The sequence below is a fragment of the Juglans regia genome, chromosome 10, assembly GCF_001411555.2.
Source record: "Juglans regia cultivar Chandler chromosome 10, Walnut 2.0, whole genome shotgun sequence".
NCBI classification, from domain to species: Eukaryota; Viridiplantae; Streptophyta; class Magnoliopsida; order Fagales; family Juglandaceae; genus Juglans; species Juglans regia.
The window spans coordinates 14583751-14603979 of NC_049910.1; the positions used below are offsets into that span (position 1 = coordinate 14583751).

Consider the following 20229-nt stretch of genomic DNA (forward strand, 5'->3'; position numbering starts at 1 on the left):
ATATTTGTCAAATATTAAACTCTTTTTAAGTATTTTGTTTAACTCCTAAACGATCTTCCAAACATAGTTGGAAAAAAAAAAACAAAAATAAAAACAAACAAACATGGTTGGAACTTGGAAGTCGAAGGTATCATGCAATAAAAAATGCGTATAATGTGAATCTTTCCAAAGCCCACTCATAAAAAAGATGACATAACTTTCATTTGGTATCACTACACGTCATACTGTCACTGTTTGCAGTCGCAGTCACTTGCAGAAACACAATACCAATGAGAGTACGTGGAGTGATTTGTTTCAAAGAGTGTACTGTCCCATTTTGCATACGTGTCCTAACTAGGTTTCTAACCAATGGTGATCATCGTATAAATTTTAAATGAAAGTTTTACACATTTCTAACAAACTGATATATAATTTATTATTTTTAACTTCTATATATCTTAATGATTAAATATGTGTATTCAAATAGAATAACAAATTATATATTAGTTAGATAGAAATATGTGATGTAAGACTTCCTTATAAAATAAATTTATATTCATATCTTTGGATAATTGTTATAATGTATTCAAATAAAATGATAAAAATGATAAATCGCATATTAATTAGATAAAGATATGTAATGTGAAACTTCTTTAAATCTATATTGATCATGTCTGGATAATTGCTCTGATGTGAAAACCTCTTCCTTGTCCTCACCACCCATCTATACAACCTTTGCACTATAACTCAATCTCTACACACCAGATGACGTAGATTTCTTTTTTTTTTTTATTTTTTTAAATAAAAAGTTGAAAATTAAAACCAAGAATCCCCTTCTCCCCACCCACCCTACGTGAGCTTTTCTCACACCCAACTCGGATCCCGTTAGGCGCACGAGCCAAACATCTCCATAAATCCATCTCTCTCCATAAATTCTTGCATAGCCTGCATTCGCTTCTCACCGCTCAAACTCAGATCTCTTCTCACCACATGTGGCAAATATCTTCTGCACGGCTTTATCGGGAATATTTCCTCTTCTCACCGCTTGTCTGGGGTCGCTGACATTGGTGCTAGTTCGAGTATGTTCCGGGATTTCCAATATTCATATTTCATCCAAGGCTTCATCTTGAGCTTTATCTCGGACCAATCTAAGGCTTCAATGATCCTACCAAAGGTATAACTCCTTGAGCGTTATCCCTAGCTAGGACCAAATTGGACGAAGTGCAAATGAGAGTTTGAGAATATATACGTACATTGGATTATATTCATGGTGAATTTAACCCCAATAAGCTCCGTTGCCACAATACCTAACCAAGATAAATCTTGGTATCCCCTTTTATTTTCTTGAATTTATTTATGTCATCAAACTATGGATGCATAACACCCCCAACAAAGCCAAGTACGGGTTCAAGCTAGAGTCACACCGGCAATCGTCTTTAGCCAAGTCCCGACTCCTCAAATGTTATGATCTCAGAGCACCGACTCCATCGGCCATCTTACCTGCAATTATCCCTTAAGTTAAAGCGGTTTTACCAGCATAATTAAGATTAAATATATTATTTTTTGTGTAAAGATCAACGATGGCATTGTTGTAGAATGTAGAACTTCTTGAAATTTTTCATTATCTTCTCAACATTTTATGATATTGAAAAAATAGAATCAATCACTAGAAATCACATTAAAAAAGGATATAAAAAGATATTTTCTAAATCATAGAACTAAGTTAACTAACAAAATATTCCCTTAGGAATGATTTAAAAAAGCAGGTCACCGATAATTCCAGGTGTGAGCACGAATATTCATGCTAGTGTTCCAAAACTTGTGCAGAGGGAGATAGAAAAAGTTGGAGAATTTTCTGTTTTGACTTTTGAGGGGTCAAGGGAAATGAGTGATCAGTAGTATATACTAGTGGTGATATTCGGTCGGTCCGGACCGGAAAAACCGACCGGACCGACCAATTCTAACTGAATAATTTTTGTCACCATGCACCCACCTGAATAATTCTAACTTCTGTGCAGATATTTTCCCACATTCTTCAGCACCGATGCCACAAACGGAGGAATAAAGGACACGTGTCCATTGGATCGCCTAATAAACTTAGAGCAAAGCTTAATTAAGCTTTGTTTATGCAGCAAATTAAGGCGGACTGAGACTCCAAATTAGGCCAAAAAAAAAAAAAGTGGTTAGGATGAGCCAATTTATATCCTAACAGGCCAGGGTACTAATCCTTTCTTTATCTTAAATTTATTGTTTTAATATTTGATAAATACTTTAATCATAAAAAGAATATACAAAATAAATTTATAAATTGACGTGGCTTGATGCAGTAGTTAGATTGTAATGTTATTTTTATTGTAAAGTAGATCTAACGGATCACGTAAAGTCACTTCATATATCAGTCTATTAAATTAAAAATCACTTAAAATAAATTAATTACATCATATGCGTGATGTAATTATAAATTAAGGATGCAAAATAAATAATAAAAAAAATAACATTTCTCTCTCAGTTATATTCCCATCTAAGTCTAATTAACATATGCTCCGTCACTTTTATAATTTCACTCGGTAGAATTTACGATCACTGCACCTTATCATTTTTATATATATATAAGAAGTTTCTTTGTCGAATATTGTTGGAGTTTAGTTTTAGAATATTAATTTTGAATATAACCTTCAGTATAAAATATTCCTTCATCTTAGATGAAAATTATTAATAAAACTGAAATATCGTCTTATTTTTTAAAAAACAATTATTGAATATTAGTGAACCTGTATTTTATAATATTTGAAAATAAGCGATCAATAAAGAAAAATATTTTAAGTATAAAAATAAACTTTTAAATTAATATGATTTGATGTGTATGTTAAATTGTAAAAATAATTTTATTATAAAATAGATTTAATATATTACATAAAATTAAATTAATTTATAAATTTAATTTTATAAAAAAATTTTATATTTATAATATTTCTCGTCAATAAACGGGAAGAAATAGGAAGATGCTAGCCCCAGCTTAGATGCACCGAGCTAGGCAGGGGTTTGATATTTTTGGGCAGAAAGGTAACGGAGTTTCATGTGCGTGGGGGCGTGTTAATTGGACTAATGTTGAAAGAAAGAAAGCAAAATGATGAGGTATTAAGTGTGGACCACCGACACGTGCCGATCTTCACCGACATTCACCGTTATGTTGTTGACTTTTGTAACGACAAACCGAAAGTGAAAGAAAGCCAGAATGCCCAACGTCGTGGAGTATGATGATACCATGATCACCTGCGTGCGTACGTACCTGCATGCATCCATCAAATCACATCCCTAATTAAATTTTTTACAACTTTTGTTTAAATTAATTAATTAATTAAATAGTTCTCTGTCTTAAGACATGTTTTTTAAGTTCGCATTTAATGATTTTTTTTTGGTTAATTAAAGTTTTAATGTACATTATTTTCGTATATAATTTAAAAATATAATGTTAGATATAATTTTGAAAAGATAAACCCAAACTCTCATTTTCACACACCACCCACTCGAAGGCAATTATTTATTTATTTCTATTATAGGGTAGGGATGGCTTTGGTTTGACATGTATGAATATATATATATATATATATATTCTACCCCACTAACCTCCCTCCCCCCAAAAAAATCAAAAGGAAATGAGTTTGGTCCAACCCTAAAAGATATAGTATAGTCCTAAGTCAACTAATAATACACTATAAACTTTAATAAAAATCAGACCATACTCTGATCTAAAAAGTTGTATCATGGAGGATAGACTTTCAGACCTATATATAGCTAGCTTGCGACTAGCCGTGCATGCATTTTGTTTTATGCCAAATCCAAATTTTTCCACTGCATTGACACAATTAATCCTTATTCACATAGGAAATTAAATACTTTGGCTGCAAAAAAAAAAAATTATATAAAAATAAATTTATAAATTGACGTGATTTGATATGATATGTCAAATTATAAAATTAATTTTATTATAAAATAGATTTAACGGATCTCATGAAATCACGTCAATTTGTGTAATTATTTTTATGTAATTTTTTTGTATCTATAATAGTTCTCATTCACTTATTTATATATATATATAGACACACACATATTGGCTTGATTAATTTCATTAGACTTATATAACATCAGTCTTATGTTTACACACTTATTTTTGGTAGCCAATGAAAGCATGCAATTTCTCTAGCAAATAAAAGCAATAGCATATTAATTAATGATTGTAAGAGACATATGAGATCAATCTAAATTCTAAAGACATTCAAAAGTAGAGAAATTTTGCATTTGGGTAATAACGTATTCTGTGAATAGTAATAAAAAGTTAATGATAAAATTAATGATAAAATATTAAATAGTAATAAATAATAATAAAAGGTATGTAATAAATAATAATAAAATAATAAATAGTAGTGAGGCATTATCATAATACTTGAAAATGCCTTAACACCCAAACTCATGCGCGTTTCAATTTGATTTTTTTTTAAAAAACAGTAGATTTAAAAAAAATAGACTTTCAGTTTTCCTATAAATTTACTAAGCATACTATTTGTTCTTTAAAAAAACTTTTAGGTTGTTAAAAGCGTTTTTTAAGCTTCCAAACTTAAAGCCAAGCAAACTGGGATGTTTGGATACAGAGATGAGATACAAAATTTTTAAGACTCTTAAAATTTCTTATAATTTCATTCTCAAATATTGCTAAAAAATAAATATTTTTTAATTTCAAATTTTTAATTTTTTCATCTAATCATTACATAATAATTATCCAAACACAAAAAGAAATACAACTTTTACAAACTTTAAAACAAAATGCATAAATCAATACAATTCTTACAAACTTTAAAATAAAAATTATATTTAAATAATTTTTTAACTTTACCATATTTTTATTCAATTTTTTCTCTCTCATTTTTCAAAACTCAATAAAATATTTTTAACTCAAACAATTTCACTATTATTAATAGAATTCTAAGATACTCCAAGTGTCCAAACGAGCCCTAAGCTCTTTAGGGTGATATTTTTTTTAACAATACTAGTAAAGATTTTTGGTAGGGTTGGGGTTCTAGTAAAATAGTTGTGATATAGTTGTTTTTGTATCACTATTCTATTATTAAGGTCCTGTTTGGGGTTGTATTAGAGGTTTTAAAAAATGCTTAAAGAGCCTTAAAAAATTTTTAATAATAAAATTAGATTTATTTGAGTATTACATATTAAAGCATCTTTTAATTTCAAATAAATTAAAAAATACATTTGAAAAATAGCATATCAAATGTATTTTTCTAAATAATGCGAAACTTTTAATTTTAAAACACATTGTCAATGGGTAAAAAAATTCATACAACTTTCATATAATTACTACCTTACTGGTTTTCATTTGATCTTATCACGTGCAACTTTTAAATTATCTTTTATGTAATTTCTTTTTCAAAAAATATTTTTTTTATATCATTTTTAAACAAATGTAACATTTTTTAAAATGCTTTAAAACACAGTAAATAACTTTTTAACAATAGAGCTTATTACTTAAACTCTACAACTAAAATTACTCCAAACACGCACTAAACTCTGTCTACTTGATAACCCTCATATTAATCATTGGTAAAAAGGGATAGAGAAAATAAGATGATAATTAAATACATATAAAGGGATTGGGATAATATTATGCTAATGGAGTAGTTCTTGTTATTAATTCCAAGATTTTATAATCTGGGAATCATCTATTTGTTAATCAAGCCACTGAACCGTCCCTTTTATTGTTGTTTTGTCTTTTGGCAGTTATGAAAAAAGAACCTAGTACTTGCAAAAATTATTTTTTTGTTTTTTAAATTCAGAATCATGTAAGTTTAGAATAATGCTACATACAGTCGTGGAATGCGTAAATGTCGTGCAGTCGTTTTGAAAAAGAGTGAGATCTACTATTAAAAAATTAATTCCTTTTCATGTACGTCTTATATTTATTCATTTTTTTTAAAATGACTGTACGGTATTTACACACTCACGATTACAAATATTATTTCTCTAAATTTAATACCATTAATACCTAACATTGGTGTCCTGTGTTTTTTGGCCCGGTAGGAGACGAGAGCAGAGACACGGGCAGAGAGAAGTTGGAAAGGGCGTGCACAGAGGAATTGGATTTGAAGCAAAGAAACAACGACATAAACCAATCTTCATGGGACCCAAACATGAGCCAACCAACCACGAGGCTTCTACATATTCTCCCTCTCTCTCTCTCTACTCTCCCACAAAAAGTCTCCTACAAAATCTTTTTCTGCTCTCCTATAAACCCCCTCCTCCCCTGTCTATCTTCTACCTCTCGCAATACAAAAACTTGTGTAGCTCCCCTGCTTTCGCTTCCTTATTTGGCTCCAAAGTCTCCCATTTTAACACCTTTAGAATCTGAAAAACAGCAGCGCCCAACTGGGATTTCCCTCTTTCTTTCTTTACAGAGAGCTCGCTCTCTCGTCTCTGCTTTCTTGCTCCGTATCCAGAGTTTTGGGATGGGTTCCTTGCACGTAAACGCTTCTGGGTATCCGATTCTGTTTTTGGTCCAATCGGATTAGCTTTTGAAATCTAACCCAGATTCGAATATCGGTATTTTTTTTTTATTCTTTGACCAGATTTTGGATTCGGTGTTCGTAATTTTTGTATTTGGGGGTATATCTTTTCGTTTGTTCTGATATCTATATTAGCTTTTTTGACCCATCTCGAATTCTCTTCAATCACTGAGTTCAAAGAATTGTCTCCTGGTTTTACTTGTTGGAACCTTGAGAGGGAGAGAGAGCCGGGCAGAGCGATATCTTCTGTTTTGGATTTTCCTTGTTTTTGGTATCCGATGGCTGCTGGGAATCATGGCAAATCCAAGTTGGGTGTTGATGAATCACTGAGAATAAGCCAAGATTGGGAGATTGACAACGGCAAGGGACCTGAGTTTAGCTCCGAGAGGCGGCGTTGGAAGTCAGTTTTTGATGAAGCTTCCATGTCGAGTAGGCCTCTCAAGAAGATCCGAAGCCCTGAACGTCACAACCCCATTCATTCCTCTGCTTCTTTAGCTCACCAACCTCATCCATTCTCCATTCCCAGCTCAACTTCCTCTGTAACTCTTTGTCCTCCTCCCCCTCCTTCAAGACTTGCGTTTCCTTTTGCATATGATGGATCTCAACAATCCTTTCACTTTCCCCACCAATTTAGAACCACAGCTTTGCCGATGTACCGCCCACCTCCGCTGCAACCACTACAAAATCAGCAGGAGATGATTTCTTTCGCTTCGAAACAACATCATAGCGTCGCTTATCCGCAGTTCTTGGGCGGAGACGTGGCGCTGATGCATCTCCAGCAACAGCAGCAGATTCTTCAATATTGGAGTGATGCACTGAATTTAAGTCCCAGAGGAAGGATGATGATGATGAATAGGTTGGGGCCGGACGGTAGGCCTTTGTTTCGTCCTCCGGTGCAGCCCCTACATACTACCAAGCTTTACAGGGGAGTGAGGCAACGGCATTGGGGCAAATGGGTAGCTGAAATCCGTCTCCCTCGCAATAGGACTCGCCTTTGGCTAGGCACATTCGACACAGCCGAAGATGCTGCCATGGCATATGATCGTGAGGCCTTCAAGTTGAGAGGAGAGAATGCTAAGCTCAATTTCCCAGAGCTTTTTCTCAATAAGGACAAAGCAGCGTCCACAGCTCCTAGTTCCACTACATCTTCTCCCCCGACTCCCAATGAAAGTTCAAGGTCAAGTCGGTACTCGAAGCAACCTAAACAAGCTCCAAAAAGCCTTGATTTGCAGGCTTTAGATATGGAGATAAGGCCACCAACACCACCACAGCCACAGACAGTAGAAGATAACGCCCATTCAGGATTGGGGTCAAGTGAGGAAGCTCAGGCAATTTCCGCAGGTGCTGATGTAGGGGAAGGTGTTTCACAGTCACGGGAACTGGTTTGGGGAGACATGCAAGAGGCATGGTTCAATGCAATTGCAGCAGAAGGTTGGGGGCCGGGTAGTCCTGTGTGGGATGATTTGGACACCAACAATAATTTTCTGCTGCAGACTCAAATTCCCTTTGCTATTCCAAATCACCTGGAATTCAATGACTGTGATCTTCAGAGTCAGCAAGAGACCTTAGCCTCCGCCTCCTCCTCCTCCTCCTCATCTTGTCCCATGAAACCCTTCTTTTGGAAGGATCAAGATTGAAAGATCATTCCCAAACCTGTGCGCAACCTTTCCTTTTTCTCTGTAGGATCAATAAGAAGGCTTTGAAAGGCCTGCAAAATCCTTGTACTCTTTATAATATGCATCTTAGGATAGTCTAGCCTGAATTCCCACCTTTTCCTCACCCTGGTTGCTCATTTATCACAAAACAACCAGTGATTCCCATTTGGAAGTTGATAACTTTCTTAGGATCTTCGAAGTTTCAAAGTTCAAACCATCGTTAGCTTTGAGTTCTGAACTCAATACACATCCACACTACCCCCCATTAAAGGTTCGATTCTCCTCCACTCCATCTACTGCAAAAGGCTGAATATTTTTCCAGGCCTTTCAGCAGTGGCAGTACAGATCATTCCTTAGGAATCGTTGAGCAGTGACGTTTTAGCTTTTTATGTTTGTTAAGGTTATGCAGTGGTTGTCGTTAATTATCAAAGTGCTGGACCAGCACAGAAGCAGACGGTTTTGTGATCTCCTTCAGTTGGTCCCCTTAAATCAGTAGCTTTGTTTCCATCGTAGATTGTGTAGTACTTCTTTCTAATCTTACCATTGTAATGTTAAATATCCCTTTTTTTCTTTTCCTTCAACAATAGTTATAATTACAGATCAAGTAATTTGCATCATTCTCACTTTTATTCTTTTGGTAGTATTCCAAATTTGTTGTTTACCACTTATGCATAGGCTTCTTAATTTCAACTAACATGCTGCACCAATTGTGGGCGTCACACTCGTCTTCAAAGATTTTCCGCTCACAGTCGCATGAAAGTGAAGGAAACGAGAAACATTGTTCATCATTCTTTTAATCATCGTTCTTTTAATGCTCAATGTTTTATCGTTCTTTAATGTGATACGAAATGATTTACATACCATTAAGAGATTATGAAAATATAATGATTAAAAGAACATCTTGAATAATATCTTTCAAGAAAATACTTGTAGTCCATCCACTCGACTTTGACATAAAAAAACCCAAGGCCAAACTCATTAATATTTTGATATGAACCCACGGGAATGAGAATCCACAGTCAATTTAAAAACTCTCTAAGAAAGTCAAAATCAAGTCAATAGATAAAGAACTCACATTTGTTCCCATAATCTTTCCCAGTAATCTTAACCCATTGCAATGTACTCCACTCCATATAAGCTATATAGAAAGTAGAAACAATACAAGATCACACAACAACCTAAGTAACTCATGTTCCTACTAAAAAATAATATGTTCCATCACATTCATGGTCTTCCCACAATATTGAGCTTGGTACTCACAAATTTTAAATTAAATTATTTTTTAATATTATTATTATTTTAAAATTTTAAAAAAAAATTAAATTGTTTATTATATTTTATATAAAAATTTTAAAAAAATATAATAATAAAATAAAATAATTTAAAAATATTTCTATATCTAAACGATTGTTCATGATTGCTAAGCAATAGAGTTCATAGTGGAGAAGAATAGTCAATTACTAAACAAAAATAAATCAATAAAATTTTCATATCTGGCATTAATTAGGTGGGGGTGATAAGCTTTCCATTTTGTTCGTAGACAAAACAAAAAATAAATGTCCTTTTGTGTGGGAATCCTCAAATCTCTCATATTTTAGGGACTTGTTAATCACATCTCCAAGTATTAACAACATTGAAAGACAACCTTTTCACATTAATTAGTGTCATTAAACCTATCGAGATGGGTCATCGACTTTATGGTAAGGTGGGGCCGGTCGCCGTCCCTTTGAGATCACCCAACATTTCTTTTTTGTGACGGCACGATATGAATTTAATAAGAAAATGGACATCTTTTTCTTTTTTTTTTCAATTTAAAATATGTTTCAGTGATGGACTCTAATGATATTTTTTTCCTAAGATTAACAAGCTGAATGAAGAATGTTAATCCATTAGGGAATCAAGGTTACTCGAATTTTTACTCAAAGTTGACAGACTCGAAATAGATATATTAAATAAGTTCTACATCATTTATTATATATTCAATGTTATACGAAATATTTATATCAATCATTGGGTCTAAATACGTCCTTTGGGCAAGGAAAGAGTCGCATACGACTAATGAGAAAACTCGAATGAATAACTATTGAGGAAAGGATAACAGGCAACCAAAAGCGTAATGATAAGAGATTCACGTGGGATAAGGCGACTAAATGATAAAATTAATAAAACGTATATCCACGATTAGTCGAGATGAGCGTAAGCTGACCTGGATATCCACGGTTAATCGAATTAGTCGAAGTGAGCGTAAGCTGACCTGGATATCCACAAAATCTATAATTATACTTGACCTGAAATCGAATATTTCTAAAAGCAAGATTTGCGAAAATAATTCCTGGTGGGATACTTGCGCAGGAAAGAAGTTGAAAAAATATTTTTCCTACTCGTATGTGCTTGGTTTTAAGTAGTTTCTTTTATGTCAATTACTTATAATGATATACCTAATATTTCACATCACCGACTCTAATAAAGCTTAAGACGTGTAGTAGTGATGGATTAATGATTGGCAATTTCTTTAAACCAAACCCAATATAAAATGAATAAGTTGTAAATAAGTACAGATATTACTTAGCTGGACATGAGTGTTTTAATTTCAAAATCAATGGCTTTAGTTATAGAATAATTTGGATTTGGTATTATATGTGTGTGAATAAAGTATAAGATGGATGTGACTGCTCTATTATTCAATTTTTTTGGAGTATAAAAGATAACTAGATGATATTAGTGTAAAAAGAGTAATACTACATGTAATCATGGAATGTGTAAGAGTTGTGTAATCACTTTGAAAAATAGTAGGATCTATTACTAAAAAATTAATTTTTTTTCATGTGGATCCCATATTTATTCACTTTTTTAAAAATAATTGTATAGTGCTTGTGTACTCACGACTACAACTATAATTTCTCGTGTAAAAATAGATCATTGTTGGAACTTAATGTGCATAAAATAATCATTTGGCAACAACGAGAGAATAATATTCATTATTCATCTTCAAACTTGTCTCACACATAGCTTTGATTCCAACCTTAATTTTCTAAAGAGAGAGAGTTACCAATTTTCATCACAAAGTGTTCATTGTTGGAAAAATAATTTAGCACCATAAAAAATAAAAATAAAATCACATGATCATATAATATTTTTGTAAAATTATTTATTTTACAAAATAAGAGTTGATATAAAGATTGATATATAATCTTTATAAGGAGATATTAGTTAAAAAGTTCAAGTCACGGTTTTTTAAATCGACTTCTTATTTTCTCGGGTATTGTTATTCTAAGGCCTTTACACCACGCGTTGTTTACGTTGACAATAGAATAATTGATTGAGGAAATATTGTCAATTGTTAAAAGTATAAGTGGTTCTAACTTAATAGAGTTTTATAGAGTTGAGATCTGGCTTATGTGTAATGGAATTGAAAACATCATGGTGATGACGTGGTATAACACGTTGAAACTGATAATATCTCTTGAGGCCCACCCACCCCCATGATATTTTCTACAAGGCTTTTGGATGGCCAAAAAAACCCCAATCAAACTGCATCAACCCAATCTAAAACTCCAAACCTGATTGGATAATGGAAGTCCACATGGCCTATCAGTTTGCAGCAATACTCCCCTAAAAGCATCTTCATTGACTTGGCCAAATGAAAAAATTGACTAAAATTTGTATAATTGATGTAAAAAACATCCCACATTGAATTGGACAAATCTAAAATAATTTAGACTTTTGCTATAGTAGTTAGCCAAATATGAAGAACTACAATTGATTCACCAAATATTAAAATACTGATTTCTCACTCTAAACAAATATTAAAATATAGTTTTTCATTCCAAGCAAAAATACTATTTGGTTTGTAATTAAAAAATTTAGATAGAATTTTAAATGAGTTTAATCAAATTTTTTTGTTATTAGCATTAAATGACTATTAAAAATATAATTTTTTTAATATTTATTTAATTAGAACATAATTATTATTAACATTTAATTGGTTGAGATACAAAATGTGATAAAAATAAAGTAAATAAAATTTTTTTAAAATTAATAACATTTTATTATTATATAGAGAGTGAATGGATAATCCAATGTGAGGATTAAATTTAAATGGGATAGACAAATGTAAAAAAGTGTGATATTGATTAAATTTTGAAGATGAATTTAGCCAAGTCAATGAAGATGCTCTAACAGAGAAAAAAATATCACTTGCCTTTTCGCACAGAGAAGTATTTCAGTTATAAATTTTTTTATAAAAATAATTATAAATTGGTGTAATTTTATGTGATATGTAAATTTGTTTTTCATGTATAGTATAAAATTAAGTTAATTTATAAATTTATTTTTATAAAATCTCTTTGTCACTAAAATATTTTTCTTTGGCACCTAACAAAATTTGTTAAGCTTTTTTCTGTCCATCTCATACCACACATCATATATATTTTAATTTTTTAATTTTTTAATTTATTACTATTAAACTAATTGAATTGTTCTGCTTATCATCTATATACCATATAGTTGTTATAAAAAAAAATTAAAAGATGTATGATATGTAGTATATGAGATGCTAAGTAGGATTATTCTAGTACTTATTACCAGTCAACAAATTATATGAGCGTTGTAAAAAAAAAGGAAGAAAATGAAGGAATGGTCCAACATATTCGAGACCTACGTCTTAGGAATGGTCCTACAATCTCTGTTGCCAACGTTGTTTCTCAAATTGGGATGGACCCAAGAAAGATACTGGGGACGGCCCATAATTTAGAGATTATTTGGAAATAGAGATGGTTTTATTTTATTAGGAGTGACAAATTTTATTTTTAGGTCATAATCGTGTTGTGATAAGTTATGAACATTCGATTATATGGTCAATCCAAATTCAACATGTTGAGTTAAACGTGTTAAACTTTCAAATCCTAACTCAACTCATTTAGATAACAGGTCATGTCGTATCACTTTTTTTTACCCATTTAATAATTAATTAGAAATATGTTAACATAATACGACTCATTTAATTCCGTTTGTTTCATGTATTTAGGTTAAACTAAAATGCATAACTCATTTGACCTGATTAACATAATTTTACATAAAAGTTAAAATCTCTATTTATTATGGAAAATTTCATACATCATACTACTATTCCACTTTCATCCCACTATACAAGATGTGACACATTTATTACCATTGAATGATCTTTTATTGGATGATTCGTTATCATCCAATGGTGATAAATGTGTCATATCTTACATAGTGAGATAAAAGTGGGATGGTGGTGTGGTACAAGCGTCGCGCAATCCTAACTTGTACAAGCGTCGCGCAATCCTAAACTTTCAAATCCTAACTCAACTCATTTAGATAACAGGTCATGTCGTATCACTTTTTTTTACCCATTTAATAATTAATTAGAAATATGTTAACATAATACGACTCATTTAATTCCATTTGTTTCATGTATATAGGTTAAACTAAAATGTATAACTCATTTGACCTGATTAACATAATTTTACATAAAAGTTAAAATCTCTATTTATTATGGAAAATTTCATACATCATACTACTATTCCACTTTCATCCCACTATACAAGATGTGACACATTTATTACCATTGAATGATCTTTTATTGGATGATTCGTTATCATCCAATGGTGATAAATGTGTCATATCTTACATAGTGAGATAAAAATGGGATGGTGGTGTGGTACAAGCGTCGCGCAATCCTAACTTGTACAAGCGTCGCGCAATCCTAAACTTTCAAATCCTAACTCAACTCATTTAGATAACAGGTCATGTCGTATCACTTTTTTTTACCCATTTAATAATTAATTAGAAATATGTTAACATAATACGACTCATTTAATTCCGTTTGTTTCATGTATATAGGTTAAACTAAAATGCATAACTCATTTGACCTGATTAACATAATTTTACATAAAAGTTAAAATCTCTATTTATTATGGAAAATTTCATACATCATACTACTATTCCACTTTCATCCCACTATACAAGATGTGACACATTTATTACCATTGAATGATCTTTTATTGGATGATTCGTTATCATCCAATGGTGATAAATGTGTCATATCTTACATAGTGAGATAAAAGTGGGATGGTGGTGTGGTACAAGCGTCGCGCAATCTTTGTGAAAAAAGTGAAGTACACTATTAAAAAAAAAAAAAAGATGTTACTCATCATCTCACACCACACACTATACATATTTAAAAAATATTTATTTTATTTTTTATTTTATTTTATTCTTGTTAAACTAATTGAGTTGTTCTACTCATTATCCATACACCACATACTTGTTATGGGAAAAAGAATATTAAAAGAGGTGTGATGTATGGTGTGTGAGATTATGAGTAGAATTTTTCTTAAAAAATTAATCTTTTTTCAAATGGATCCCGTATTTACTCATTTTTTAAAAGAATTGCACGGCTCTTGCACACTTCACGACTGTAAATATCATTTCTTTAAAAAATTATATTCTAATAATATTTTAACTTTATAATATTTTTATTCAAATTTTATCTCTTATTTCTTAAAATCTAATAAAACTTATTAGACTATTTCACAACAATTCACCAATTTTTCATCAAATCTCATTCTCCAAACATCCCTTTAGACCATTTAAATTTGAGTTTTAAGAGTGTGAAGATTTCATAAAAATGAATTTACCCCTATTGATTTTTATTTTTTATTTTTATAGTATCGTGTACGTTAGTCTTTCCTGTACATGAATTTGGGCAGTTTGGGACAAAATATATAGGATAGTGATGTAGGCCGCCTCCACAACAAGACGCCGTGTCCCGGCTTGGACTGTCGGTGCATACAACATATATATATATATATATATATATATATATATATATATTTGTCCTATGACATGGAGAGTTTGGTTAACAAAATTGTGTGTGTATGGTTTAAAACTAATACATCTAAGTTTCAGAATAAAAAGAAAAAAACTGTAAATTTAATGTATTGAACTATGGAGTTCAAACAATCTATCAATTACACAATCTGGTTTGCATTATTGGAACCAGAAATTGATGTTACATTTAATAGTTCATGTAAGCAGGCATTTATTTTTCACTCGCTATCTAGTCATGCATATAATAAATACAACCGTGCTATAAATTACACTGTAATTTCATTTTTATTTTGCTGTTTTAAATGTAAGATTGTTTGTCATTTTTTTAATTTGTTTACTTTTTTAAATAAAATTTAATCTACCGGGTGGGTTGATTTCGGGTAGGTCTTGAGCTGGGTTATGCGGCTGGGTCGGTGTAGTATTATCTGGTTGGGCTGGAGATGAAGACGCATGGGTCTGTGTCGGTGTGGTCTCATGAATCGATGTTGAGGGAATCACATGGGTCGGTGTAGAGTTATGGTCTTGGGCTGGAGATGAATTCACATGGGCCGGTGTCTGAATGTTGGGAGGAGAAAAAATATAAATGGGTAGAGGAGATGTAGTGGGCTCGGGAGAAGGAGATTGAGCCGAAGAAGAAGAATTTTTTTTGAGAAGTGGATGAGTCCGAGACCTGTATTGAGGAACTGGTGTGAGAAAAAGGAAAGTGATTTTCATTAAATCGAACATCACGAGAGACGTAAACACGACCAGTAGGAAGATGTAAGCAATTATAACCTTTGTGATTCAAGCTATATCCAATAAAAACACAAAGTTGAGAACGCATATCCATTTTATAACGATTAAACGGATGAAGGTTGGGCCAACAGGCACATCCAAAAATCCGTAAAAAGTTATAATCAGGCTTTTTATTGAATAAAGCTTGAAAGGGAGAAATATTTCTTAAGATAGGAGTGGGCATTCTATTTATTAAAAAAGTGGCAGTTTGAAATGCCTCAGCCCAAAATTTTGATGGCGCTGAGGACTGCGCGAGAAGAGATAGACCAGTTTCCACTATGTGACGATGACGTCGTTCTATACTTCCATTTTGAGCATGAGAATAGGGACAAGTAATGCGATGAGAGATGCCTATTTTGAGAAGAAGAGAAGAAAAGGGACGAAATTCTCCTCCCCAATCTGTTTGAACGGCAATGATATTTTTGGAGAATGTATTTTGAACAAATCTAATGAAAGCTAAAAAAATAGGAGAGACTTCAGATTTAGTACGTAAGGGAAAACACCAAATATATTTAGTGAAATCATCAACAATAGAAAAATAAAACCTAAAACCATTAGAGGAGAGCACAGGCGCTGGTCCCCAAACATCTAAAAATAAAAGTTGAAAAGCATGAGTAGACCGAGAGGGAGAGAGAGGGTGGGGAAGAGTGTGAGATTTAGCTTGAAGACAAGCATTACAAAGTGAAGAAAGAGGTGTAGAGGTGATGGGGAGATTGTGTTGACGAATAGTCAAAGAAGTAATTCGAGGAGACGGATGTCCTAAACGAGAATGCCAAATTTGAGGAGTAGTCCTTTCACCAATGAAGGCTTGAGGTTGAGTAGAAGCAGTTGATCCGGAAATGAGCTCATCACTTGGTGGAAGAACATATAAGCCATTCTTAACAGTGCCCTGAAAAAGTACTTCCTGAGTGTGCAAATCCTTCACAAGAAAACCAGAAGAGTTAAATTCAAAAAATACAGAATTATCAACACAAAACTGACGCACAGATAATAAGTTTTTAGAAATAGAAGGAACATGAATTAAATTATGGAGAAGGAATTTGCCATTTGGTGTGGGAAGAAGGCCGGCTCCAGTGTTTTGAATGGGAAGAGACGACCCATCACCAATATGCACTTGATCAGGTCCATTGTATGGTGTGGACTCCAGATTCAAGTTGGAAAAATCAGCCGTGAAGTGATTTGTAGCAGCAGAGTCTGGAAACCACTGATTTGACGAAGAGGAAGGAACCGAAGTGTAATTGGCTGTGAGGGATGGAGGTGGAGAAGGTTGATAGTTGTGAGTGAAGCGATGAAAACACTGGAAGGCAGAGTGACCGACTCTGGTACAGATTTGACAAGTCGGTTTGTGTTGATTCTGAGAAGAGAAAAAGTTAGGAGACCCAGTATTAGTGGTTCGGGCTCCTCCTCGACCACGGCGATACCCGCGGCCACGACCTCAAGTAGACGGACTGGAAGATGGACGAAAATTGGTGGAATTAGCGGAGAAGGACGCAACAGAGAGTGTCGTTTGGGTCTGATGAGCAAGTCTTGATTCATGATTTAAAAGGTAGCTAAAAACCTGAGAAATGGATAGAGGTTCGGGTCTTGTGGTGATGGAAGACACGACAGATTCATAGTCGGCTTCTAAACCAGTCAATAGGTAGATGATAAATTCATGGGAAGAAAGTGGATGACCTGCAGAGGAGAGGGAGGAGGCTAGAGCTTTAGCTTTGTGAAAATATGCAGAGATAGTGTCTGAACCTTTCTTGAGTGTAGCTAATTGGTAACGGGTTTGCATCAAATGGGCAGTGGACTGCGCCGAATAAAGATTGGTGAGAGTGGTCCAGATTTCATGGGAGGTGGCACAATCAACAACTTGGGAAAGAATGTTGTCGGTAAGAGAGGAATAGAGTGCCGAAATGACCATTTGATCTTGTAGAAGCCAGGAGCTGTGGGCTGGGTTGGGTTTATCATCGAGAAAGGGAGGAGGAGAAGGGACCGAGCCATCGATATAGCCATAGAGCTGGTGGCTTTTGAGAAATGCAAGAAGCTGAGCTTTCCAAAGAGGGAAATTATCGGTGGAAAGTTTTACAGTTATAAGATGAGCAGCGGCATTGGTGAGGGAAGGATTCGGTGATGGTGAGGGGGCCATGAGGAAAAAGAATCCTATGCGGCTCTATGATACCATGAAGAGAAATGTAAAGCTCAAATGAAGACAAAGCATTTGTTGAAATGCCTCAATGGGCGTTAACATTTCTGAATGATATTTCCGTAAATTATTTTCCTTCATACAGTACATGAGTATTTATAGAAGACTCAGAATACCAAAAACTAATTTACAAGAATATTCTAGAAGGTGCTATAGAGGCACGGCCTTGTCATTGTTGCCATTCTGTTGAGAAGTTTGTTGTGCTTTCTGTTGTGGTGGTCTGACAGTAGGTGCGTGCTGTGTAGCTCTGTGTAATGGAGGCAAATATTCTGTTGTGCTAACAATGACTAATAAATAATATCACATACATAGTACGATCTCTAGTGCAATAGGGTACACCATATAGCATATAAAAATTAGCATTGTTCATCCGGCCAAGTTTATATCCGGTCTTGTCTGGAACCCAGATACTCGGGTCCTGGTTACGACTTTCGCCAGAAACCGCATTTTCGAAATCGGGGCGTTCCCCTCGAAATCTGATATCTCTCTCTCCCTCTTCCCCCGACGAAAGGGTGATCAAACCCTAGCCTTCAACTTTATGCCGTCGTCTCTCTTTCGTCGATGTCCTTCTGGTAAGTCTGATTGGAAGTTGTACAATCGATTACCATATTTTTCTAGATCTGCCGACATTTCCAGTATGTACTTTCAATCTGCTCTTTTTACATGATAGAAACAGATTATTGGTTTAGCATGGGTTTTTTTAAACATGGCTTTCGTGTTTTTTTATAAAGTATTTGAGGGTTTTCCGTGATAGCATTTTTCTTCCCAAAAGCTTTGGATCTGATCATCTTTGATTTATTATTTGAATTTTATTTAAAATTATTCATTGTGAGTTATCGTAGAAACACATGCTTGATATTTCCCTGTATTTTATCTTTTATTTGTCTTTGCCTTTGTTACTAGTTCTTTATCTTTTATTTCCTCTGTTCTCTCTATTGATTTGGGTCTGTTTTGATGATAATGTTTGAATAGAATAATATTTGAGGAGTATTTTTATGGGTTAGATATAGATTTGTGAGTCCTTTTGCTGGCTCCTTTTGCTGGTTTTCGAGTCATTTTGCTAGCTTTTGAATACAATGAAAGGAAAGATCAACACCCAAACCAGGGACCCTACAAAGCTTCATCTGTCAAGACGAAGTTGCAAGAGCTCAAGATCTAACTGGCTTGACGGAGATGCCATCGGAGGTGTGTTCATGATTATATTGGACTAGGGATGAGAAGTCTTCTGAAAAGCAATATCAGGTTTTATAGTCCTTTGGGGGTAGAGGTAGCATGAATGTTCTTAGCAAATTAGTTCATGTTTGTTGGTGTGTATTGGAGTTTGATAAAACAATCTAAGTATTTTGTAATGTTCTTAGTGAATTAGTTTAAACAATGTAATATGTAGTAGATTTTATAGTGTATTTCTCATGTATTTTACATGATGAATATTGAATTTTTTTTTTTTTTTTTAGATTTTATTGAATTTTTTTTTTATGTTAATGTCTCGTGCGTTTTCATGTTGATATATTTTTTTCATTACAGACAATGATAAAAATATAGGCTTCTATATAAAAAAAATGCTTTTCAACAACATTATTTCTTGAAAAAATTGTAATAAAATATAGGCTTTTAGATTAAAGAAAAAATGATTTTCAACATTTTTTTTTTTGAAAAAAAAAATTAATTACATATAGACTTTTGTAAAACAAAAAAATATTACAATCCGAAATCCGGATTTTCGGATTTCAAAAATTCGGATTCATTCAGGTTCAAGCTCGAGTCATAATCGGACTAACCAGGGCAGGGTTCTGGCCTGGACTTGAAACCCAAGTTTCGGGCCGGGTATACCCCGTATGGAAACCGGATGATCGTACAATTCTAATAAAAATGAGTACTTTTATGTATAAGTCTAAGTTGTGTAATCCCTATGCAAACTTCTATAAAAAGATTTGGTTCTACTAAAATCATAAATTTTATTTTTATAATCTTTCGTGATGAACTTCATTATTTTAAAAAGTAAATGATATTATTTTGTCGAGTTTACCTCCTCATTTTGACCGTTTATATTTATATTTTTATTTTTTTAATAATTAAAAAAGTGACTATTAGTAAATTCATATATTTTTTTAAATATCTAAAGATGTTTAAAGAATATTTAAAAAAAAAATTAAAAGAATATAAATACACTAAAACGTCGAACGGTACATGCTGAACCGCATGGAAG

At 33.1% G+C, this 20229-nt stretch overlaps 1 protein-coding gene across 1 annotated transcript; it reads left to right on the forward strand.

Annotated features, from left to right (window-relative positions):
* The first annotated feature begins 6266 nt into the window (after positions 1–6266).
* On the forward strand, positions 6267–8826 carry LOC109004367 (ethylene-responsive transcription factor ERF054-like). The gene has a single exon (XM_018982900.2). It carries the CDS (start codon positions 6827–6829, stop codon positions 8183–8185), a length of 1359 nt encoding a protein of 452 aa, XP_018838445.1. The 5' UTR covers positions 6267–6826; the 3' UTR covers positions 8186–8826.
* Positions 8827–20229: the final 11403 nt, after the last annotated feature.

Coding starts and splice junctions, on each gene's coding strand:
- LOC109004367 (XM_018982900.2), top strand. CDS start 6,827: ATGGCTGCTGGGAATCATGGCAAATCCAAGTTGGGTGTTGATGAATCA.